General features: G+C 45.6%; 1 protein-coding gene across 1 annotated transcript in view; it reads left to right on the top strand.

The window, feature by feature from the left end:
- LOC138514710 (NACHT, LRR and PYD domains-containing protein 1 homolog) overlaps nt 1–26,934 on the top strand; it is a 327,918-nt gene that overhangs the window by 93,086 nt on the left and 207,898 nt on the right. The window contains exon 2 of the mRNA XM_069630114.1: nt 7,058–7,093. Within this exon, the coding sequence (XP_069486215.1) occupies nt 7,058–7,093 (36 nt within the window). The remainder of the gene's footprint in view (nt 1–7,057; nt 7,094–26,934) is intronic.

Below are 26,934 nucleotides of genomic sequence, written 5' to 3'. Positions count from 1 at the left end.
CAGCAAGGAAAACAAATACAGGGGACAGCACCCACAAACAAAAAGCTGGCGGGAGGCACGAGGCAAAAAAACTCAACTGCCAGAAGAAGGGACACAGATCCCCAGCAGGAACGCATCGTGAGAATGAGACACCGAGCGAGCCCATGGGAATGAGCAGGCCGCAAGCGCTAGTCCCCACAAAGACCAAGATGTCCTAAGAATTGTCACGTGGAATGTCAGGGGGATGAACGCATACGTCAAGAGGCTAAGGATCTATACCTGGCTAAACAAAACAAGGACTCACATTGCACTGTTGCAGGAAACGCACCTGACGGCGGAAAAACAGGCCAAAATAAAGGAAAAATGGGGAGGCCAGATGTATAGTGCGACGTATTCCAACTACGCCAGAGGAGTCATAACCTGGGTCGCCCCGGGCGTCCCATTCCAGCTCATCAACCAGGAGAAAGACACGGAAGGGAGAATCCTGGTAGTCCATGGGATGCTAGAAAACCGGGAGATATGCCTCGTGAACACCTATGCCCCTAATCACGACGCTACAGCCTTCTTCAGAATGCTCCCGCCCCGGCTGGCCCCGTACAGGAATGCAACGATGATTTGGGCAGGTGACCATAATTGCACTCTGGATCCCCGGCTGGACAGGTCGGACGATAAGCACAAGAGAGCGGCGCCGCCAGCGAGAGCACTACAACAGATACTAGACCAGCTCGGACTCGAAGACGTCTGGAGGAAGGTACATGGGGAAGAGAGAGGATACACGCATTACAGTGCCCCACATAGAACATTCACACGGATTGACTACCTGTTCACGGGAAGGGAAACACTGGGAGAATTCACTGAGGCATACATACACGCGCGAACCCTATCTGACCACGCCCCCCAGACGATCACATGGGCGCACACACACAGGAGAGCCCCTATACCAACATGGAGATTGAGGGCAGAGGCATTACTGGACACGGGCTTCCAGGAATACATCCAAAGCGTGATAGAAGACTATTTTGAACATAATGAGGGTAGTGTGGAGAGCACAGGAACAGTCTGGGAAGCCTTTAAAGTGGTAGTCAGAGGAGAGGCGATGGGGAAAATGGGAGGTCTCCGACGAGAAACCCTAGCACAACTAGATAAGATAGAAAGGAAAATCGAGAAGGCAGAGAGACAAGCGGGGGAAGAGGGGGCGGAACAAGGAAACCTCACCACCCTGCGACAACAGTGCGTGGAGACCTGGGAAAGATTGGGACGACTAGATTACGGGAAATACATACAGAAACTACATGCTGAAGGGGATAAGCCTAGCAGACTCCTAGCCTGGCTAACCAAGCAGGAGACTAAGCGGGAGCCAATTAACGAAATTCAGAACAGGGAAGGAGAGGTGATAAGGTCCCAAGAGGGAATAAACGAGGTGTTCTCGCAGTTCTACGAGGACTTATACTCCAGGGTCCAGGAGGCAGAGGAGGGGGACCTGAGGGAAGCCCTCGCGGAAATCAAACTCCCACAATTGACGGAGGAGCAGGCCCAAATATTAGATGCCCCCCTCACCGTAGAGGAACTAACGGAGGTTATTGCCCAGCTCCCGACAGGGAAATCTCCGGGGCCAGATGGGCTCCCGGGGGAATTTTACAAGCAATACAAAAATGATATAGCCCCGAGACTACTAGAAACATTAGAAGAAGCATACGAGAGGGGAAGACTCCCGAGCAGTATGTCGGAATCCATAATAGTCCCGATCCTTAAACCGGGCAAGCCCCCCCTCGAGTGCGGTTCCTATAGACCGATTTCCCTAATAAACCAGGACTCCAAGATCCTGACGGCGGCACTAGCCAACCGCCTGAAAAGAGTGCTACCCACCCTGATCCATACGGATCAGACAGGGTACGTGCCAGAAAGGAACACGTCCTGGAACCTGCGTAGACTCCACTACGTTATAGAAAAGACAAACCAAGAAGGTGGGGAGTGTGCTGTAGCCTCACTGGATGCAATTAAAGCATTCGATTCGGTGGGATGGGACTGGCTCCTGAGAACGCTCACCCACTATGGGATAGGCCAAGGGTTCACAAGATGGATAGAACTACTTTACAAAGACCCGAGAGCGAGAGTCAAGACGGGTAGACAAATCTCTAGGGAATGGGGCATAGAGCGAGGCACAAAGCAGGGATGCCCCCTGTCCCCAATGTTATATATCCTGGCCCTGGAGCCGTTCGCAGTATTCCTAAGAACGGATTATAAAGACACAGGCATAGAGATAGACGGGGAAACACACCAGATATCCATATACGCAGACGATATACTCCTTTACATACAGAACCCACGCACCCACCTGCAAGACCTACTGGAGGCGCTGCGCGCATTCGGTAGGTTATCTGGAATAGTGGTCAACAGGGAAAAATCTGTGCTGTTTCCCCTGGCAGACCTACGAGCAGTGCCGTCAGATCAATTACCACCTCTGGGCATCACGTGGGCCCCGAACACCTTCAAATACCTGGGAGTGGAGATCTATCACGACACCATGGAAACACACGCAGGTAACACACAAATAGCTTTAGACAAAATTGAAAAGGCTATGAAATTTTGGCAGACGCTGCCGTTGGGCATGATAGGCCGGGCGGCACTACTAAAAATGACAGTCCTACCCCGACTCCTATATTACTTCACGAACATCCCATACAACATACCAAAGCCCTTTTTCAAGCGCCTACACACCATAGCGAGAACCTTCCTATGGGGAGGGGGACGAAACAGGGTGGCACTAAGCACACTACAAAGAAGCTATGAGTGGGGAGGCATCAAACTCCCAGATTTTGAGCATTACTATTTGGCAGCACAACTCCAATTTGTGGTGCGATGGCTGGGCGAGGAGACCTCAATAGACGCAATAATTATGGGGCCAGCACTCCGGAAGTATCACCTGAGAGAATTACTATGGGTCAATGCCGCCCAAGCAAAAGAACTGCCCAAAATAGCCCAACTAGGCCGAATACTATGGAAAAGAGCCTGGAAGACACAGGGCATACGAGACCCCTGCTCAAGACACATCCCACTGGCGGGGCTGGTGGACACCCGAGTGGCCAGCCTGACCACGTACAGGGCACAATGGGAAGACAAGGGTGTGGCCCAAATTGGGGACCTGTGGCGTGACGGACAGTGGGTTGAATTCCAGACCCTGATGGATGAACAAGATGTACACAGGGGCCAATTCATCCTACACAATAGCCTAGTCCAGACAATAAAGAAGAGGTGGAGCACTATGCCAGAACCCGAGGACACCGAAGGAGAACTAGAGGCATGGTACGATATATCCGAAGGAGGCCATACGGTGTCCAGACTCTATGAGCGAATACTGGGACACACCAACAAAAAGACACTAACGGCACGGACGAAATGGGAAGAGGAACTGCAACAACCCTTCGAAGACGAGGAATGGAACAAAGTCCTCATGTACACAAAAAAGGTGTCCAGAAACGCCAGGTTCAGACAACTGCAGATATACATAGTACATAGAGCATATCTAACCCCCAAGAGAATGTCAAAGATAGGAGAAAGACAATCCCGGAGCTGTCTGCGGTGCGGAGACGAACAGGCCGACATGGTGCACATGTTCTGGTCGTGCCCGCAAATAGCAGACTTCTGGAACACGGTGAGAGAAAAAGCGTCGACAGCAGACATACAGATGCCAGCAAGAACACCAGCAGCATACCTATTGGGCCTGTTCCCAAGAGGGCACCGGCAGATGACGCACGTGGCAAAAATGAAAGATTTAATGACGATACTAGCGAAACGCCGCATAGCGATGGCATGGAACAAGAGTGAAGGCCCTTCGAAGGAAGGATGGTGGGCCGACCTACAAAAATGGGCAATAGCGGAGACGGCAGTCTGGACGAGAGCCACACAAAGGGGAGAGAGCAACAGCGGAGCCAGATTACAAGCATGGAACTCCCTGGTGCAAGACCTGCTTGGCAGCAGAAGCGATGACGATACGACTGACATTAGCGATCCAGGGGACACAGGAAACGACGAAATTGAACCGCCCACGTCAGGAGGCACTACATAACTCACAACGGAGAGAACTAAGGAGAAGGAAGAGAAGAGGTCGTGACCTGCGCAGACTCTGAACAGTGCAACTCCAACTGGGAAAGACCAACAACTACACGTAAAGACAAGACCAAGGGAAATTTCCAAGGAAAGGAGAAAAGCCACTGGGAGACTGGCCCCTCCGCCACGAACTTGACAACGACCGGCGCCGGCCCGAAGCGGCAAAGGACCATGAACATACTGCGGCTGCCTTTGGGGAGAGGGAGGGGGGGAGGGAGGGAGGGGGAAAAGACAATGGGAGGGGGACTTTTGTTTTTGGTTCTGTTTGTTCTCTCCCATCCCTTTTATGTTGTAAAACCAATAAAAAGAAGTTAAAAAAAAAAAAAAAAGAATTGTACTTAAGGATGAGTAATAACCCAGAGAATCAGCTTATGAGAGCTATTTACTGCGAAATCTCCAAAGAAGCAACTAATTACCACCTTAAAAATAAAATTGAAATGTACTTGAAGGAAATATGCTGATTTACCAGAGGTGAAAGATTCAGTCACCCTGCAAAAATAGCCCTGTCAAAAAAGGTCGATCTTTGGGACTGTCTTGAAAATTACGAACATCTTGGGAAACTTCGCAAATACAAACACATTCATTATATGCTGTATACATTTAAACAAATGCAGAATTACTTGAATCTCTGTCCTTCAAGCAAGCTTAGACGAGTCATACTTCTACTGAGGATGGATAACCTACCGGTCCTGACAAATAGGAGTGTACATAGTGACCAGCCCTCTTCGGAAAGATTCTGTCGTATATGTAAAAATGGAGGGGTCAAAGAAACCGCAAAACACCTACTGACAGAGTGTGTAAACATGGCAGGCACTTACCTATTATGCTATAGTAATTATGTACATGATTTAGAATCCATCAGAGAACCCATGTTTTGGCCACGTTTTATTAATTCCCAAAGCTTTAAGGTATTTATAGCTATGTTTAACGTCTGGCTAAAAATAGAAAGACTCTTCGGCATCTCCATCTGAATCTACCCAACAATACGGATTTCCCCCATGCCAGAGTAGAAAGTGATATTAACTACTCGAGCAAAGAGGAATCAAGGAAAAAAGTATGGACCTAAAGTAACCTCGGTCGAAATGATAATCGATGTATGATCTCCTTAGTTAGTAGGCACACTGTATATTGACAAATGATAAAAACAATACCTAAGGTAGGATGCTAACGTCCTTGATATTTTGATGTAGGTGGCTATTCCCATTTATATTGCCGGATTGTATCTGGGGATTTTTAATCGGGAAGCACTTAGAAATGTGTTCTCTCTATACATCTAATGTTTTTTACTCTAAATAAGTTTGATATTTCTCCCTTTTTTCTTCTCTCTTCTTCATTTTACTTGTTTTATACTTGAATTACTAGTGTTTGATTTGTATTTGAAATAATTTGTAATAATGTGTAAAGTTTAATTATAAACTGTATCACATTATTAATTAAATTATGCAATAATTTAACAGTAGGTTTCCATATACCTTTGCCATGTATTTTTACTTTTGAAACAACAGAGGTAGTAGTGATGGTGTAATGATCAGTAAAAGACCCTCATGGCATCCTACAGTGAACCATGTACAGGCCCTCAGAAATAAAATGAAAATCAATGCAATACTTCCTTGTTCCAGCACTTGTAGCAGGAATAACACTTTTCTCCTGATTGGAAGCTACCAAACAAGTATTAAAATCTCCAAATTAAAAAAGCTGTTTCTGGTAATTAATCTTCCGACCTCCCAGATCCGTCATGATTTTCAGGAGGTGCATACACATTCACGAAATATAAAGATTTCCCCATACATACAAACTCCAGTTCTATACTCTCCCCAGCTTCTAGAATTTCCATGTATGTTCCAACAATATTTCTAGGGATTTTCAAAAATAATAAACAGTTTTTATTCTCATTGGAACCAGACCAAAAGGACTTCATACATTGCAATTGAGTTTCCCATGTCTTACAGGCACCTCTATTAGGAATTCCACATTCTTGATACCGGATTATGTCACGCTTCACTGCAGCATAAGACTGCATTACTTTGCTGCTTTTCATTGAACTTGTCATAACTTTAGCATTAAATGACACAATTTAAGGGCCATAAAACGAAACTCTAAAGAGAAAATAGAGACAACCATTATAACACGTTAGGTGCACTAGATCCCAAAACAGCACCTAGAAAGTTCGCTCGGTCTCTACCAGAGAGGAAAGCAGCCAATGTGGTCCTGTCCTTTACAAGCACAGCACATCTATTGAGTATCATAGACTCAGAGGTGTCATACTGTCGTCACCAGCATCACATCTTTCCTGCATTCTTTCCCTGCAGTGCTCTGTTCAGATCCAGGAGATTTTACAAAGGAACGTTCCCTTTTTCTCCTCTTTCTGTGGAAAACTTTTCAGTCTTAACCCGGTCAGAATGTCTATCTCCTCTTCTATTTCAATCTCATGAATGACCAACTTTCTTCATCAACACTTTCTTTCCCTTTCTGCTATAAAACCATTTCATCCTTAATCACTTTTTAATTTTCATTTTCACTACCAACATTTCAAAGACTCCTCTTTCTCAATTTCCATCTGCCTCTAATCTGTCACAAACAACTTTCTCACAAAATGTCGACCGTTGAACCTTATTTGCAGGGGACATCAGACGATCTTGAAAACTGTGACCTTTCTATCAATCACTATTACCCAATTCAGTGGTGCTAATTCTCACATTCTCAGAAGGATGAACAGCAAGTACTTAGGTCACTGAACTATCGGACTGGCTAGTAAGAGACCGATTATCCCTTGCCAGCAACAGACTTTCAGTAAAACCACTTGTTTCTGTCCTTTGATGGCTGCTGTGTAATATACTGTAAACTATAAATATATTGTATATCATAGTCAAATGGATTAGCTACCCCTGACATTGATTGTATGTGTGGGAGAAGACCTTCTCTGTAAAATGTTTACATTATTGTAATTGATTTGTCTTTCTTTTTTAAACAGATGAAGAAGCATTGACCTATGGCAATCCTTTATACGGTAATGAATATTGCTTTTCTGTTATTATGTTGTATACACATTAGCATTTATAGTAATTACTGAACAAAGTTCTCTTTATGGCATCAGAAATCACGCCGTCTGCTAAAGAACATGTGAGCACTATCCTCCTTCAGAAACATTTAAGGCTTCCACCTAAACATGTTGTTAAAAAACAAACCTATTCCTATAGAGTCTCTGAGGATCTATGTGAAACATCTGCAGCCGAAATGCCCGAGTCCCAAAAGTGCGAAGCTGACATCTTCTTGTTTCGAAAATGTTGCATGCTTCTTGTTTACATTTGCCCCCTGCTTTTTATGCAATGTAAGGGGGACACACCCCTGCAAGCCCTGAAGCCCATCATGCCGAACTAGGGCAGCTGGCGCACCCCGACAACCCCCCCCCTCCCCTTGTTGGCCATTATGTGATTCTAAATGTTCTACTATAACGAATGCACACAAAATTGCGCATTCAGCATTTTATTTTTGCTATTTTTTGCCACTCCCTTCTCTGATGATACAAGGGCTTCTTACTGTGTCATAAGTCAGCGAACATCTTCAATCTTCTCTGCGCTTTTACTAAGAAATGTCCCAACTGACAAATTGATTTAGGCCCTCAGACATAGGTAAGCAACGACCACCCAACCATTTTCCAAAACGTCCTCTGATTACAAATGGCAATATGGCTTGTAAAAAAAGAAGGAAAAAAAAGAAATTGTACTATGGGACGGTTTCCCTAAATTTGTAAAATGAATTGTGCACTCAGGACATCTATTCCTGTTTTATGGATGTGCTATATTCAAAATAGATGTTTTTGATTTGATCTAACCCTCAAGGTTCTGTGTGACTGAAGTGTTCCAGTCTCGTTTACATAATTTACACCAGATGTTTGGAAAAACCTTTGTGTAAGCCAGCATCCCTTGTGTGTTGAAAGTGTGCGAGTTCATGTGGTGTCTCTCATTACACAAACTCACCTGTGAAGATCAGGTCTGAGAACAATAGGTGAGCTTATGATAATAAACCACGGTAATAGGTTGGAGCCACAGGTGTTTGTTCAAAACTGAAAGCATGTGTGCAGAGTACTTGCACAGCACTGAAGATTAGTGTACAACCGTTTGTAATGCACTAAAAGTGCATTCATTTTTGGCAATTACTTTTTGAGTGTAGAGTTACTGACAAAATACTCAAAGTGCATAACGTGTCTGCAATCAGAGTGTGTGACAACACTTGCACAGTACTCAAAGTGCACATATGCTGTGCAAGTATTGTCCCATCTTATAGATATTGTGCGAGTTTGTACAGTGAGTGGTCTGTGCACATACACACATTTGCACAGTACTAAAATTGCAACACTGTGTTCAAGCAGTGTTTGAGTGAGAGGTTGGGGTGCAGCATGTACAGTACTCCAATGATGAACAAGAATCTCTGCCTCCAAAAGCAAGCAAGTATTCAGGCTTGGCATTTTAGGTTGTTCAATGCATTTTACATACATAGGCATGAAGTAGTGTTGTCCTCATAAAAAAACAGTCATATCGCAAAAGAACATGCATATTGAAGGGCCAGTCATCAGGTGGCTGCTATTAAATGAGCCGTTAGCCTCTGCCGTCTGATTAAATACTTCAAATATTTTCAATCGGCAGCTGATGCACGAAGCCTGGTGCTTACAGAGCCTGCTATGGAGGCTTATAAAATGCTTTTGATCTCTGTACGATCCAGCATAGAATCATCAATAATGTTAAAACATGCCTTCATGCCCCAGGTACCTGTGGCCATAAACCAACTGCCTTCAGTTGGTTTATTCAATGTAACCCCCAACAATATGTTCACAATCAGACCAGAAAGTGGGACTGTACCTTTCTGAAACAGAATACAGACATAGGTAAAATATGTGACAATGTGTAAGAGGGCATGCCCTCCTTGAAATTATCATTTGCAGCAAGATGAGAATAGTCTGCTGTACCAGGACACAGCATCAATGTATGAGCAATGCCCATGGAAATAGGCTATCAACATGCATGAAAACATGCCAGTTAGGAAGCTCTGATTATTTGAGGGCCATACCTCCAGTTCAGGCTAAGAACAGTGTTTGAGTGTTTGTGCAAAGGGTTATGATGAATTAAAATAACTTTGATAAAGGACTATGATGAAGGACAGTGAAGGACTTTGGAAAGAGAGAAGGACTTGTCAATGAAGAAGGGCTAAGACAAGGGAGAATGACTATGATGAAGGACTATGATGAAGGAGAAGGACTATGAAAAGGAATTTAATGAAACACTATGAAGCCGAGAGGTATAATGAGGTTTTATGATGAAACAAAAGACATTTTCCTGGACAAAGGACTACAATGAAGAAGGGCTCTGATGAAAGATTTTAATGAAGGGCTATGACAAAGGAAAATGACTAGGATGAAGGACTATGTAGAAGGAGAAGGACTTGGACAAAGGTCCATGATAAAGGAGAAGGGCTGTAGTGAATTACGATCATGGCCCATGATTTTTCTAAATTGCATTGTTTGGTTGCCTAAGACGCTGTGATTTCTTTAAATATCACTGTTTAGTTGTTTATATTGCACTGTTTAGTTGCCTATGATCCTATGATTGTTAAATTGCACTGTATGCCTGCCTAGGTCCCACTGATACCCCCGACACAATCACCATCACTCCTTGCCTAACAAGACCCTATCAATCCTGTTCCTCTGTGGCTTCCCCCTTAAGCCCTCTCTTTCTTCCTTCCATTCTCCCTGGCCTCCCATCCCCATTACTCACTCTCCTGCCAAACGCCCCTCAGCCACTCCTCCCTCTCCCATCTAACTCATTTCAGCTTCATCTACCTTAGGGGTTTTTCCTTCATCTACTCCAGCAATGAATCCCTCTAACTCTGCTCCCCCCCTGCCGACTTCAGCATGGGTCACTGGAATGACCAACCCCACTGCAAGAAATCCTACTTTCTCATGAACTCTTTTAATTCCCGTTACCCCAATTTCTTAGTGTTGGCAATCACCTAAACCTGAACTCCCACCCATGACACTACCACCCTGGCCATCCTTTAAATTGACTTTGCCTTTTTCTCTCACTCTCCCCGTCTCTCCAAAATAGGCGGTACCGTTGGTCTCATGTTCAGCAAGACACACCACTGGTATCCCTTTTCTGCTCCAATTTTACTCTCTCCTCCTTTGAGCGTATCTTGGTTCATCTCCTCTTTCCCACCCGTCTTACTATGCTCTTAATCTACCACTCACCAGGAAGCCTCAACCTCTTCTCTGAGCTCTTATTCAAAGCACTCCTAGTTGATGGTTCTGCCATCATATCTGGTGTGCTCAACCTCTTCATTATGATTAAGACCCAACAGCTCATAGATGACCCCACTCTCTGTGACAACTCACTAATCAACCACATAACTTTCCCAGCCACACCCAAGACAGCTCTCACTATCTCATATTCCTACTTTCTGCCCTGGTCTCCTGTGCTATGACAATTGACCTTTCCTCCTCTGACCACTCTCACATTCACTTCACCATCTCTATTCCTCTACCACACTCACATCCCCCATTCTAATCTATCACCAAATGAAAATTAAAGCCTGACTGCAGGGTCGCCTGATTAAACCAAGTCAACATCTGGCTCCAAGCACCCTCTCCTCTACTTGCTGACTTTATTGAACTCACCTTTAACCAAATTCAGTCCTGAGCAGTCTACTCCTTTCATTGAGCACTACCCTGCCTTTTCCTTCACCTCCGCCCCCCCTGCATCCTCACCCATGGATCTCCCCAGCCATCCACCTGCTGAGGACCACAATGCATTGCTGATCATGCCACTGATGCAGAGACCAATCCCTGCTCTTCTCACTGCGTACACAGACTTTCTACTGACCCGGACCACAACTCTCCATTCAGCCAAATCCTCCTATTATATTAATCGGCACAACATTCATTCATCGCCCGTTTTTGCGTTGCTGAAAAAAAAAAATCGAAAATTATTGGGGGGGAATATAATAGGTAGGGTGGGGTGGTGTATAGGGACTAAATAATAGGGGTGGGCGGGATTGGGGGAGTCCCCCAAATAAATTAAAAAAAAATGATGATTTTGTTGGGCAAAGATTTTCAGCAAAAAGTGCAGCGGAAAAAAAAACTGCCGATGAATGAACAAAGAACCTACTAATCTTGCTTCCTCTCTCCACTCCCACCGTCGCTAACTATCCATGACCCTAGAGGCTATGATCCCTCCCCCAAGAACTACTCCATTTCCTTCTCTCTGTCCACCAATGACTTTGTTTCACACTTATCCAGTAAGCTCACCAGATTTAGGGACAGTTTATCCGCCCTTCTATTTCTCCCATGCTCTCCCACATTTTGCCCATTTTCAGCGTCATTATTTTTTTATTCGTTATTTCAATGTAGAACCCTTCCAACTCTTTCCCTTATTGGCTTCAAGGACAACACACATGACCGAGTGTAGTAATAATGTCCCTGACTGATCCTTCTCCATCCCATGGGACTCCATTAGCTTCTCACAGAAACCCCTTTCCATGGGTGTTGCAAATAAAACAGTTCTAGGTCCACCTCTCTTCATACTATACCCATCCTCCCTGTGCAAATTCATTTCCTCCTTTGGCTTTAACTTTCACCTCTTCGCTGACGGTACGCAATTGTTCTTCTCCTTCCCCTCCTACACCCTTGGAATCTCCAAACGCATAACCAACTGCCCAACCGCCATCCAGCACTAGATGGGTCTATGCTGCCTCTTGCTAAACTCTTCAAGGTTCTATGTCATTCCAATTTTTTGCCGCAGATATTTTGCCGCAAAAACTCATCAAGATTTTTTGGGGGGTACCCCCTTGCCTCCCCTTCCCAGCTATTTACAACCTATTCCCCACATCGTCTAACCCTTGTATCCCTTTACCCAACCCTGCCCCCCATATTTTTCTATGAGTTTTTACGGCAAAAACTCAGCGGCAAATATCTCAGTGAAAAAGAACCAGCGATGGACGAACGTCGTACCCTCTTCAAATACAGGAGTCCTCTTTCTCCCTGCCTCCAATGACAATCCCATTCCCCCGTCATTGTTTTCCCTGACGTCCTCACCCCCTCACTCATGGCTTGCCAACTTGGGTTTCGGTGGAGAAGTGATAGCTATAGCCAAACTTCTCTGCAACTGTGGCAAGACATTTGAAATATAGTGCCCGTTTATAATCATAAAAGAAGCACATAAAGAATGCTATGCCACTTTCATTTACCATGTATGTGTATTTATTCTTTTGTAGAGATAATATGTGACTCTTCTACCAATCAGAGGGAACCAAGGCTGCAGACTGTCAGTCTTGTCATGGGTAGGACAATCAATCTGGGACAACTACTCATATACTACAAATGGAACTCCTACCCCTCTTAGGTCAGCAAGCATAATTTCCCCTCAATGCGTACCATAAACAGATATATTGGTATTTTTATTTATAAAGCGCTTAGGCACAAAACGAGTGCTTCAAATCGCTCCAAGACGGGAGGGGAACATGGGATACAATCATTCATAAGGCCTTAGAAAATTCTGAATGATATACAATAATAATAAGCATACTAGGCCTGACGTAATTTCTGCTAATTCAAGTGCGTCAACAGATAGTGGGGGAAAGCAGGGAGGGGAGGGGGGTACATGCAAAACAAACTGACAATATGCAAGTGCGTGACAAGCAGTGAGGGTTGGAGGGAAGGGGGAGAGAGGTGGAGGCATGTAACAACTCAACAGCCATACTAGAGAACATTTCTTGCTAGAATGAACACAGTAGACATTGACATAAGGGGAGTGGATTAGGGGAGGGGAAAGGGAATGGGTAAATTGGTTGGGCATTCTATAACGTGCCACTAACAAAAGTGTTTCAGGTGCACAATGCTAGGGGGGGGGGGGGGGGGACAAAGGGGCGACAAAGGGGCAGACAGACCACAAACTTACTGGTTTGGGTGCTTTCAGTTTGTGTAAGTGTGCAGACATTAAGTGCGAGGGGTGGGGGAAGGCATAAATGCACCTAGTCCAGGAGCGCTGGATTAGTGCTGAGGGTTATCTCTTTTGGGAAGTGTGTAATGCAGCCAGTAGTGTCGGGGCCCAGAGGCAAGGTTAGGGACTGGTGTGGGTGGCTGGGACCTGTAAGGTTCCGAGGTGATCCGGGAAACCAGTCAGCTAGCTGAGCAGAAGGAGCAGGTAGTAGGTAGGAAACGTAGTTAGCAGGGGAGAGGAAGAGAGAAGGCAGAGGAGAAGAGGAAGGTCTGGAGGATTTTCTGGAATTTCAGGAGATCCGGCTCGAGATGGAGAGAGGCAGGGATATTGTTCCAGAGGGTGGCCCCTGCAGATGATAAGTAACTACCCACAAGTCTCTGTTTGGAAAACCGGCTCACTCTCAGAGAGTTGGCGGACGACGAGCGGCGTACTCTAGAGGGAGTGTTTTTGGGAAGAGTGTGTTGTATTACAAACATACGATTGCAATTGCATATGCATAGCACTTTCTAATGAGTTCATTACATCCACAGTTAAAAAATGTATTCTACGTGTGTTATACAAAACGAAATCTCAAATCAACATGTAATTCAAACATTTACATTGCTTGCAGAATAATAAAAACATACATTATTGTGCACATGACCATGAAAACATGTAAATGGGTATATACATAACCAGAAGACCAAAAACTCTGTGGCCTAAATCAACAGAAACGTATATCTTGATTCCTAACACTGTCCTTGGTTAGCCCTATTATATGGGGCTCTTTTTTTCAATTCTGTGTTGTTAACATTTTTAAACTCTGTGTAGAATGTTTTGTTCCTTAGCAGTATTTGTGGCAGAGGGCATAATTGGAAAGGGATTCTGGATTCATTCCTAGTTCTTCAATTTAGTGGATGTTTGTGGCATAACATCTAATAAAAAAGCATACAGATATGTACACGAGCCATGATTCGAATCATGGGAGAGGTTTCCAAAGACAAATGTTTAAGAAAAGTAGAACTAAATATAGTTCTACCTGAGTTCATTCTTCTATCTTCGATGTAAATCTCTGTCTTGGGACATTCCAAATCGTTATTTTCAATGGATCTACACAGTTGCACAGTTTCTCAACCATTTATCTGTGAAAAATAGAGAGACTTCTGTTCTAATGTCCAGTCATAGATACTGGACTCCCTTTAATATGTGTCAACGGACAGGTTGCTGTGTTAGGCTTAAACGGAAAACTCTAAATACTGATCTCTAATAGCACGAACATCAGTAGCTCTGTTTCCCGATTTAGATTGTGGAGGGATAACCCATTATTTCCACATATTTGTGTTCTCTATTGTGTGTCTTTTGCTGTAAAACAATAATCAGTATTTTGTTACCTATCTCTATTGCCAGGACTTCTGAAGAAATCTGCATGTGTGCCCTTTAGAAAACCTATATCTTATAGTTAACACATAGGGCCTCATTACACGGTAGGCGGAGAACCATGGCGCTATTATTGCCATGGTTCATGCGGTAAAATACCGGCACCGCCTTGGTGGAAAGGGGAATTACCGCCCCATTCCAAGGTTGGCGGGGCGGTAATTCCCCTTCCACCATTGCCCTTCCCCATTCCCATTTTTGCCCCATAGGGCATAATGGGAATGGGGGCGGCGCTAATTACGGCACCGCGAATTGCGGTACCGTAATTAGCTCCCTGGGTCCCTTTACGGGTTGGTTTTTACGCCTGCAAAAAGCAGGCGTTAAATTCCCCAACCCGCAAAGGGACCTCGTAGTAAGGTGGTGAGGATTTACTGGTACCGGTAAAATACCGGTACCGGTAAACCCTTACCGCCTACCGTGTAATGAGGCCCATAGACAAAATCACCTTCCATGTGCTTGCTGCCCCATATTCGGCAGTATCCTAATACAACACTGTTGTATTTACCAGATGACATCTTCACAACTGCTTCAGCTGTGACGTGCTGGCGCTACGTGTATTTATATGTGGGCCTCCAAATGATCACCCTTTTACCCCAGTACTAAAAAAAAAACTGAATTCCAACTTTTGAGCCTCATAGGAGGGAAGCCTATATGGTGTGTCCAACAAATCTAGAACACATATTTTGTGATTGCTGAAGCCTGGGGAGGAGAGAGAAAGAGTAGGGAACACCGGCGATAACCTGTAAGATTAGGACATTAGCAGCAGGCCATCCAGGGCCATGGCAGAGGTGGGTGGGGGTAGAGGTTGTTTCTGCCTCACTGAAGACCAGGAAGGTAATTTTAGGCAGGGTATTGGGGAAGAGAGGGGACAAGACCCTAGCGTAGCAACTTCCTTGAAGGATTGCAGAGCAGCATGACCCGACCCAAAGGCCTTAGGAGAGCAGACTCCTGTTCACAAAGCTTGTCCAGTACATAGGGCCCCTGGGATCCGTTCTCTGCCAGAGTCAAACTTGACTACTTTTCTTTTTGGAGCATAATGTCAGAAGATTGGAGATGATTCGGTAATTCAATAGCCCACAAAACAAAGACATAGTCTTTTTGGAATTCCATTTTTCAAGGGCCCAAAGGGGCCATATCTTGGAGTTTGTATGAGCCTTTTGTTTCCATCTGTGTTGAGCCCTGACACGCCCTTTTGGACATGTAAGGCCACACAGAGTCTTGAGCCAAGTTAAAAGACCTTGGGCTTCATCACAAGTTGGGCAGAGTGGTAAAATTGCAGCAGTAATGTTATTACCGCCACATTACCGCTCTACCCAACTAAGTTGGGCAGAAAGTTGGGGATTCACCACCAGTTCTGAGCTGGGGGTAAATCTGCCAACTTTACGCCCATTTTCAGCGCTGTTAGCGCAACAGTAATTGTGTCAAAAAACCCCCCATTGGGTCCAATCAACCCAATATAAATGGGTACTTACCGCCACACTGCAACTTGGGATCCGGGATACCACCCACTTGTGATGAATCCCCTGGAGTTTTTCATCTCATGTTTACCTTATTATGCTTAGACCTCATTCATACTAGAAGGGACGTTTGTGTCTGGGAAGAGTGTGAAGGTAGAAAACATCCCAAGAAGTCTAAAACCCCATGCTGGTCCATTGAGTTAGTATCTGTGACGTGGGCCTGATTCAGGGAATATATTGCGTGGAAAATCGGGGACTTGCACGCGAAATCACACGCCAGCACCTGTTCGTCGATTCATGGAACACATTACGTGGGTTTACCTGGGACTTGCGAGGAATCCGCGCCGGTCTGACATGTAAATGCGACAGCACGAACGTCTTGCGCGAGACCCCAAGCGAAGGGCTGTCTGGGTCTGTGCAGCCACTTAAAAAGGGGGCGGAACACGTGTAATGGGGTACAAGAAGCGAAAATGTGGCCGTTACGAGCGACGTTACACAGTTAAACCATCGCAACACCCATACGTGCGCAAAGAAACCATATTCCTGGATTCAAACATGGATCTAGGGCGCGCAAATCCCAAAACAGCTATGCCATGCGATAGCAGACGTAAACTTCAATGCTCACTCAGCAAAATGCATAAAAAACATGCACAATCAACAAACGCACTTATACTGCCACAATGAATGTACCGTTTGTTGCAGCAGTAATTGTGAGACACCGCATGAGGAGGAGGATGGCGAGGGCCCGGATTTTCCACCTAAGGACCACACTTTTTGGGATGCCTGACGAACAGGTCTATGCCAGGTATAGGTTTCCCCTCATATCATTTTACACCTGGTCACGGAGTGGGAAGATGACCTTACATCACCCACCCAAGCACTGAGTGCTTTTGCAAGGAGCTCACTGCTCCCAAGCACTGAGCTCCTTGCAAAAGGTGCTCAGTGTGCTGCATTTTTTGGCCACTGGCTCATTTCAGCGGACCACTGCTATAGTTGGGGGCATTTTACAGGCCACATAGTCACGCTGCCTACACCAGGTGTTGTCAATAATGACTGCACGCCCCTCAGTCTGCCGGCACATCTATATGCCCAGAGCTCCTGCTGAAAGGCATGCCGTGGTCCAGGATTCTTATGGGGTGGCCCACTGTTAAGTTCACCTGACTCCCACAGAGGTGTCGATCTGAATTGGACAGCTGCGGTCTCCACCAATGTGACACGTAGAGCAGAGTTGACGGACTGGACTGGCCCACCTAGCTTCGTTTGCTTGGCCCGTAGGAATATTCTTCTGCAAATGGAGAAAGGGAATTAACCACCCATGGAATTGAGCGTAAATCCCCCCACCCCCGCCGTTCTCCCCACTGATCACCTTTGATGTCCCCTCTTATAGTCTCACCTGATGGTTTGAAAAGAGGAGCTCTCCATCCTGCATTGAGCGCAGGGGCGCGTAGATGACCAGTTGCTTCACTGGCTCGAAGGAATTGGTGAGTTCCAGAACAATGTTGACTCAGAGATTCCCGGCAAGACGCCGTGAGTATGTTGTTCGTAAGAGTTCAAATGCCTGACTTTCACTCTTGCCCGATTCCTTGCAGGTTGCAGCTTGACCCTAGTGAAGAGTTCCTCGTGGCAACCGGTAATATTCTGGTAAGGATTTGTATTATCCAACACAGTTCTAAAAAATAATGTCAATATGTAACCTGTTGCTTTCTCCCTTATTCAGGCGCTGAGAGAAAGTATGAAGTCTCGGGGAATAATGCCTCCGGCGGTAAAATCAGGTAAGTCTATTGTGGTGAGGAGGGTTCCCCTTGTTAGTCCCTTTGTTTCACCTTGCTGTCCTTTTGTTTTCCCCTTAGGGGCCGGGGTTCGGCGAAGATGCAGTGGAAGCTGCGCCGACCTGTGAAGAGGAATAGTACCCCTGGTGGTAAAATCAGGTATGTCTATGGGGGGCTAACTAATTTTCCTCTGTGTATTCCCTTGGCTCACCTTGCTGTTTTTGTCTTCTCCTGAGGTGCCGCAGTGTGGCGGGAACATGCAGGAGAAAGCGGTGGAATGTGAAGATGCTGCGAAGGCCAGTGAGTTCAGCGCGGCGCTGCAGCAGGCGAGGCGACGCGCATAAAATAACTTTTCTTCCAGCTCGATGGCGCGATGGATCGGGAATCGAGGTAAAGATCAAAGGTATTGCTCTTGTTCTAACCTTTTCTCCTTCTTTCTCCTTTTTTCTAGGAGCTTCAAACTCGAGGCGGGCATGGCAGAAGACTGGATGCAGGCACGGTGAGAGTTACGCTGCTGGATGCAGAATAACGCGAAGCGTGTGCTGCTCTTCGGGTGTGGTTTAAATAGCCTCCAAAGTAGTCCCAGGTAAGTATTCCCCCCCAGCCCCACCTGAGTAAAAAAGTAGTCCCTAGGTAAAGTAGTCCCTTCCAAGCCTCTTTTGGCATGGAGCTCTTGCAGCATGGTCTGCATCAGGTACGTTTTAATCTATGAACCTGGCGCCTATGGCGCCAGGACGGCACCCAATTAGCCCCTAGCAGGGGTTGTTGGGCTTGCTTGGGATAACTTGATGCCTGCTTCTGGGGTTGCTGGACTTGGTCTGGGTCCCCGGGGGTAGGCATGACAGCACTCCCCCCCCCCAAGGCCCCTCCTAAAGTCGTTCTTCCCTGTGGTTTCGGTTTGTCTGGGAAATTTCGGTGGAATTTCTTCACCAATCTGGGTGCATGAACATGGTCATTAGGTTCCCATGACCTTTCCTGTGGTCCGTAACCTTTCCAGTCGATTAAATAAAAAAGTTTTGACTTTATCAGCTTGGAGTCCAGGATGTTCTTAACTTCAAATTCGGGTTCTCCGTCTACAAGGGTGGGGTCTGGTGGCTTGGTTAGTCTTGTCCCTGGTTGCACTGGCCTCAAAAGTGACACATGAAAGACGGGGTGAATTTGCATATTAGCAGGTAAGTCCAACTTGACAGCCACCGGGTTGATAATGGCCTTAATAGAGTAAGGTCCCAAATATCTGGGGTTAAAGGTCTGTGTTCCCTTTAGAGGTATATGTTTTGTGGCTAACCATACTTGGTCCCCTTTCTGGTATTGTGGAGTATCACTTCTATGCCGATCAGCATCTTTCTTGTATTTTTCTTTCGCCTGTTTTAAATGTGTAGTTGCTTCCTTAAAGGCTTGTGTAATCGTAGCGTGCAGATGGTCCACTGCGGGCATTTCTAAGTGTTGGGGTGAGTCAAGGTCTGAGGTTCGAGGATGGTGCCCATATAAGGTATAAAAGGGGCTTTGTCCAGTTCCAGAGTGTACTGAATTATTGTATGCATATTCGGCGATCCAAAGAATGTCTTTCCAATTACTCTCAGTCTGATGTAACATACATCGCAGGTATTGTTCGAGAGTCTGGTTGGTCCTCTCCGTTTGACCATCGGTCTGGGGGTGGTGACTGGTTGATAACTTCACATCGATTTGCACTAATCGACAGCATTTTTTCCAAAAATGTGAAATGAATTGACTGCCCCGGTCAGAGACCAATACGGACGGAAATCCGTGTATGCGAACAATGTTTTCGAGGAACTCCTTGGCCAGGAATGAAGCTAAAGGTAATCCCTTTAAAGGGATAAAGTGGGCCATCTTGGAAAAAAGATCCACAATAACTAGAATGGTGTTAAATCCATTGCATGGGGGTAGATCAGTAATAAAGTCTAACGATAAGGTGTGCCATGGTGTAGGCAGAATGTCTAAAGGTTGTAAGAGTCCAGCTGGTTTTTTCTTTTGACTTTTGTTTTGGGCGCAAATATCACAAGACATCACAAATGATTTAATATCCTTTCGCCAGGTGCGCCACCAGAATTGTCTTTTAATTTTAGCTTCAGTTTTTGCAATACCTGGGTGCCCCTCCATTAGGGTATCATGATAACGGGAAATGACTAGCTTGTGTAGTTCCTTGTGTGGCAGAAATAGCCGCCCTTGGTAATAAGGCAGATCATTGGTGAAAGAGTAGTCCAGGCCTTTCTTTACCCAGTCCTGCAGGGCTGTAGGATCAAAGAGTTGCTGGATCTTTACCTGAATGTCCTCTAGTATCTGTAGAGTAGTCATGCCAAGAATCCTTTGTTCGGAAATTATAGGTACTGGTTCTGGGTTCACTTCTGCCTCTCCCATCCCTATTCGGGATAAGGCGTCTGCTTTACCATTCTTACAACCTGGTCGATAGGTTATCACGAAATCGAACTCAGCAAAGAACAATGCCCATCGGAGTTGACGTGACGATTGGGGCTTGGCTGTCTTTAAATACTGTGAGTTCCGGTGATCAGTGATCACAGTAATGGTATGCCTGCCAACGAGAAGATAGTGCCGCCAAGCTTTGAAGGCAGATTTAATGGCTAATAACTCCTTGTCGGTAACCACATAGTTTAACTCGGGTGCCGAGAACTTTCTGGACCAAAATGCTACTGGGTGAAGCTGGCACAGTTTCAGGGTCCTTTTGAGACAGGACAGCTCCCATGGCTAGACTGGATGCATCAGTTTCCACTATGTATGGAAGTTCAGGGCGCGGGTGCTTTAATACAGGTGCAGACGTGAATTTCGCTTTCAGCTCTTGGAAGGCTTTTTCAGCTGCTTCCGTCCACATAAAGCATTTATTTTTTCGCAAGAGTGCTGTGATGGGATGTACAACATGTGAAAAATCTGGGATGAATCTGCGGTAGAAATTGGCAAAGCCGAGCATACTTTGTACTCCTTTAACTGAACTTGGTGATGGCCACTTAAGGATTGCGTCCATCTTTCGTGAGTCCATTCGGACTCCCTTTGGGGTCAGGATAAACCCAAGGAATTCAACTTCTGTGGCATGAAAAACGCATTTTTCCAGTTTTGCATATAGTTTGTGCTGGCGCAATATCTCAAGGACTGCTCGGACGTGCTTCTCATGGTCAGATTCTGAAGAGGAGTATACTAGAATATCATTGATATATACAACAACACAAACGTCAATGAGTTCATGAAGGACATCGTTCATGAAGTATTGGAAGGCTGCTGGTGCATTGCATCACCCAAAAGGCATCACCTGGTATTTGAATAACCCATACTTAGTGCGGAAAGCAGTCTTCCATTCGTCGCCCTCTTTTACACGTACCAGAAGGTATGCCCCCCGGAGATCTAATTTAGTGTATATGCAAGCGTCCTTCACTTGGTCTAGTAGTTCAGGGATCAGAGGCAATGGGTATCGGTTCTTAACAGTTATCTGGTTCAATGCCAGATAACTGTTCAAATAACTGTTCAAGTTATCTGGTTCAAATAAACTAAACTAAACTAATGCGCGGTAGTCTATGCACGTTCTGAGGTCACCCTCCTTTTTGGGCACGAAGAACAAAGCTGAAGATGCAGGGGACTTGGATGGGCGAATAAAGTCATTGGCAAGGTACTGGTCTAAGTATTGTCGTAGGTGAAGGTTCTCAGGTTCCGTAAGGGCATAGATCCTGCTACATGGGGGTTGTACATGGGGGTTGTGCACCGGGTATGAGATCGATTTGACAATCGTACGATCTGTGAGGAGGTAAGGTGTTTGCCTGTTCTTTTTGGAAGACATCCTGGAATTCAGGAGGTAGTTGCATGACTTCTGTGGTTACTGTGGCCAGGCCTGCGTATAGATTTTTCTTTGGGTAACAGGTTTGTGCACAATCCGGGAAGGTTATTCTCTTCTCTCGCCAATCAATACAAGGATTATGTGTTTCCAACCAAGGTATCCCCAGTATTATTTGGAACTGTGGGGCTTTGATTAGATCAAACACAATAGTCTCTCGATGCCCATCCTGACCCAATAGTGTCATCTCTGTGGTGGAATGAGTTACATGCCCAGAGGCAATTTCAGTTCCATCGACTGTGGTGATGACATCTGAGGTGGTTTTTTTCGGCAGAGAGGTAGATTCATCCTGGAAGCCAATTCGTAGTCCACATAGTTTCCTAATGCCCCGCTATCAATGTATGCCCTTACTGCGTGCATACGCGATGGCTGCCCTGGATCTACGACGACCATTGGTATGATGAAATGCGAGGTCTGAGTATCCTTCTTCAAGCTCGACAAGCGGACCTCTACGCTTGTTGGGCATGGTCATTTCCCGAGTCTGACTCCATATGGCTTTTATCAACAGCTCCTACCACCTTCATGGGTGGTTTTACAGGGCAATCCCATAGAAAATGCCCAGATGTTCCACAATATAGACAGCATTTTCCGTCTCCTATCTCTTTCCTTCTGGGTTAAGGGTCCTTTAACCCCACCGATTTGCATGGGTTCTGAAGCATCTGCTCGTTTGGGGTTAGCGTGGGTTTTGACCAACACCCGCTTCTCAAACTTGGCTCGATCAGCCTTTCTGTTCTGAAGTCTGTGATCTAACTGGACCACTAAGTCTATATATTCAGCCCATTCTTGAGGTGGGTTCACGATTTGAGCCAAGACATCCTTGAGTTCTCCTCAAAGCCCTCGATGAAGTAACATGATTCGTTTTACCTCAGGCCATCCAGTTTCCACTATCAACCTATTAAAGGTTGCAATGTAGGATAGAAGATCCTGGTTACCCTGTCATAGGGACAAAAGTTCGTTATCGAGGGCCTGTCCTTGGGAGTGCCGGGCAAATAGTCTTTCCATGCTCGTTTGAAAGCCCTGAAAATCCTGAAGAATTGGGTCATCCTGAGTAACTAGTGGAATTGACCAATCAGCTGCAATGCCGCTGAGATATGACAGTACAAAGGCTTCCTTAGCTTGATCGTTTGGGAAGGCTCCAGGTCTGCATAAAAAGTGCAAGCGGCATTGGTTCATAAACACGGCAAACCTTTTGGGATCTCCGGCAAAGCGTTCGGGTGGAGCTAATGGAATATTTCCTGGTAGGTTTATTTGCACAGAGTTACTTGACAACACAGGAGCTGGATTTCTCCCGGAACCAGGTAGGGGTGCTTGTCCAGCCTGGCTTTGCAATAGTTGCATAGCAAGGTCATCAGTTCGCTCCTTTGACAAAATCAGTTCTCTCCTAAGAGCATTGGTTTCTTGACGGCCAGAATGCACTTCAGCCCTCAGTTCCCCTAGTAATTGGGCCAATTGGTCAGTTTCTTAGGTATCCATAACGCCCGGGTGGGAATTTGTAGGTAGGCTTCGCGTTCTGTTATGCTCACCTGGCTCCCAAAGAGGCGTCGTTCTGAATTGGACAGATGCGTTCTCCACCAATGTGACGCGTAGAGCCGAGATGACGGACTGGACTGGCCCACCTAGCTTTGTTTGCTTGGCCCGTAGGAATATTCTTCTGCAAATGGAGAAAGGGAATTAACCACCCGTGGAGTTGAGCGTAAATCCTCCCACCCCCACTGTTCTCCCCACTGATCACCTTTGATGTCCCCTCTTATAGTCTCACCTGATGGTTTGAAAAGATGAGCTCTCCATCCTGCATTGAGCGCAGGGGCGTGTAGATAACCAGTTGCTTCACTGGCTCGAAGGAATTGGTGAGCTCCAGAACAATGTTGACTCCGAGATTCCCGGCAAGACGCCGTAAGTATGTAGTTCGTAAGAGTTCAAATGCCTGACTTTCACTCTTGTCCGATTCCTTGCAGGTTGCAGCTTCACCCTAGTGAAGAGTTCCTCTTGGCAACCGGTAATATTCTGGTAAGGATTTGTATTGTCCAACACAGTTCGATAAAATAATGTCAATATGTAACCTGTTGCTTTCTCCCTTATTCAGGCGCTGAGAGAAAGTATGACGTCTCGGGGAATAATGCCTCTGGCGGTAAAATCAGGTAAGTCTATTGTGGTGAGGAGGGTTCCCCTTGTTAGTCCCTTCGTTTCACCTTGCTGTCCTTTTGTTTTCCCCTTAGGGGCTGGGGTTCGGCGAAGATGCAGTGGAAGCTGCGCCGACCTGTGAAGAGGAATAGTACCCCCGGTGGTAAAATCAGGTAAGTCTATGGGGGGGTAACTAATATTCCTCTGTGTATTCCCTTGGCTCACCTTGCTGTTCTTGTCTTCTCCTTAGGTGCCGGAGTGCGGCGGGAACATTCAGGAGAATGCAGTGGAATGTGAAGATGCGCGCAGCGGCACTGCAGCAGGTGAGGCGACGCGCATAAAATAACTTCTTTCTTCCAGCTCGAAGGCGCGATGGATCAGGAATTCAGGTAAAGATCAAAGGTATTGCTCTTGTTCTAACCTTTTCTCCTTCTTTCTCCCTTTTTCTAGGAGCTCCAAACTCGCGGCGGGCGTGGCAGAAGACTGGATGCAGACTTGCAGGCACGGTGAGCGTTACGCTGCTGGATGCAGAATAACGCGAAGCGTGTGCTGCTCTTCGGGCGTGGTTTAAATAGCCTCCAAAGTAGTCCCAGGTAAGTTTTCCTCCCCAGCCCCACCCGAGTTAAAAAATAGTCCCTGAGTAAAGTAGTCCCTTCTAAGCCTCTTTTGGCTTGGAGCTCTTGCAGCATGGTCTGCGTCAGGTAACTTTTGCAGCATGGTCTGCATCAGGTAAGTTTTGATCTATGAGTCTGGCGCCTATGGCGCCAGGACTGACTGTCCATATGAGCCTGGCACCATGGGTAGCCCCAAGCAGGGGTTGTTGGGCTTGCTTGGGATAACTTGATGCCTGCTTCCGTGGTTGCTGGACTTGGTCTGGGTCCCCGGGGGTAGGTATCATGACACCCACTTCCCTTAAGTGCTCGGTGCCATTGATTGCACCCATTTTGCTCTACGTCCACCTAGGGAAACAAAGCATATATATTGCAACCCGAAACACTGGCACTCCATCAATGTTCAGGTTATTTGTGATGCCAAGGGCATCATAACTTCTGTCTATGCAAACTATCCTGGCTCCACCCATGATAGTTATATATTCAGAATATCACCCTTACACCGGGACCTGGAAGCTGGGAGGCATGGCAACACATGGCTCATTGGTGAGTATAAATCGCCCTGCACATGCATGAATGTTAGACACAGACAAATAGACACCAATGACAAACATTCTCACCTCTACAGGGGACAATGCCTATCCTCTGAGCACCTACTTGATGACGCCAATACGGAACCCCACAACACCTGCCCAGGTAAAATACAACACTGCCCATATTGCAACTCAGTCCATATTGGAGCCCACATTCGGAGTGCTGAAGTCACGCATCTGCTCCCTTGACCACTCTGGTGGTGAGTTGCTATATGCACCACCAGTAGTGTGCGGGTTCATTGTGGCAGCATGTGTCCTGCACAATGTGGGAACTCAGTGTGGCATACCGGTAGACATGGTGGTGCCCCATCATCTACTTATTTTTCTATATGTGCAGAACTGGCTGTTGTGCGCACATTCTTATCCATTTGCGTAACTGTCAAATGAGGTAAGCCACTTTGTGAGCATGCATATTTAGTGAACTACCATCGCAGAAGAGAGTTGGAAAAGGAATGTCCTCTTCCCAGCAACTTCAATTCTTGACAAATCTTACAACACTTTTTCCCCCCACATAGGCTAAAATAAATATGTCATATGTGATTATACAGAAAACTCATGAACCAGTCCAAGACTTCAACATCTGCCGCAGTACCTTGCAAACGTTTTATGCCACTGGAAAATCACTCAAGTGTACTACGAAATACAAATATCTCTTGTCATAACTGATGTGGCTGTCAAGAAATTCAGACAGAATACAACATTTGCCGATGGATTAATGGCAATTAAAAGCAATGTGTCAAAAACATGCTGATAGGTTTTCAAGTGCCACTTTAATGAAGTAATTCAAGGGCCAGGAGAACATGCTTCTAATCATTTGTGTAAGGATGATAATTGCATCAGAATAACTGCACTTCAGAATATGATGATCAAACATTCCTGTGCCTCTGCTTACTATTCACATTACGTTCTCCTGTGGGTAGTGATAGCACCAGCCTACAGCTAAGGGACATATGCACCAGCAAAAAAATAAAAATGTGCCTAACAAAAATGAGAAACAATGAACATATTGTTGCTTCAGCCCACAAAGCTCCACTGATTTTCGAATCAGTGACCAGCAGACCAGTGGCATGGGTAGGAACTCTAATAATATTAATGCCCATCTCAAGAGGAATTTTAAGGGGAAGAACATCTTTTAATAAGCAGAAAGTATCCCTATTGACAAAGCAAATTACTTTTTTACTCCCTGAAAAATAATATTACTTCATATAGGGAGCAAAATCCAATTAGAGCCCTGCTTGTACCCCTGACATAGGAAGTGAAATGACAGGGCACATAATAAAGACTATAGTTTTGCCCACCCTTCCGCACCACAGCCTAGACAAAATTAAACAAGAGCTTTACTGAGGTTTATTATGGAGCCCTGCTGAAGAAGATCACATATACATGCCTTTTAACTTAATAGCATCAATTCATCAGAGATCAAACTCGATGCCTTCTTCAGTAATTATGGATCCCTCTCTGTAAATTCTTTGTTATCAGTTAAATAAGATGGAGGGGGATGCTAGAGACAATTCTCACATAACACATGGTTATATTGAAAAGCCCTCAGCAGCTGAGCATAGCAAGAAAACGAAGGTGCTGTTGTCTAGACAGGTACTGGAATTTCCTATCCTTTAGCAAACATGCAACACATTTCTTTAAGTGCACTGCCAAAACCTCTGACTTGGTTTTTTAAATTGCTGCTTTGTACATCACCTGCAAGGAATGATGACCTGTGTTCTTCCACCTATACACTTGCCTGGCCCCTGTGCTAGCCTCCAATACTAATTGCTAGAGCACTGTAATAAGTGAGGGATTGTAGCAGTAAGCATTAGATATGTGCATTTTAAGAATGTCATGACTGCATGTACACAAGATTGTTTGCAGCATGCCCCACCCTTATATCATTGTGTAGGATTACACGGTGCTCAATGAAAGGGTTTTTGAATAGCAGCAAGTTACCATATAATGTGTGAATGTCTATGCCCAAAGGAACTCTGAACACTTAGAAATTATGTAGATTGTGTGAAAAGCATTCTCCTGTCTGAATATCCGGTGCCCTGAT

Source organism: Ambystoma mexicanum, chromosome 12, assembly GCF_040938575.1.
Source record: "Ambystoma mexicanum isolate Mex_15411 chromosome 12, UKY_AmexF1_1, whole genome shotgun sequence".
Classification (NCBI taxonomy): Eukaryota; Metazoa; Chordata; class Amphibia; order Caudata; family Ambystomatidae; genus Ambystoma; species Ambystoma mexicanum.
This window is presented reverse-complemented; position numbering and strand designations above follow the sequence as displayed.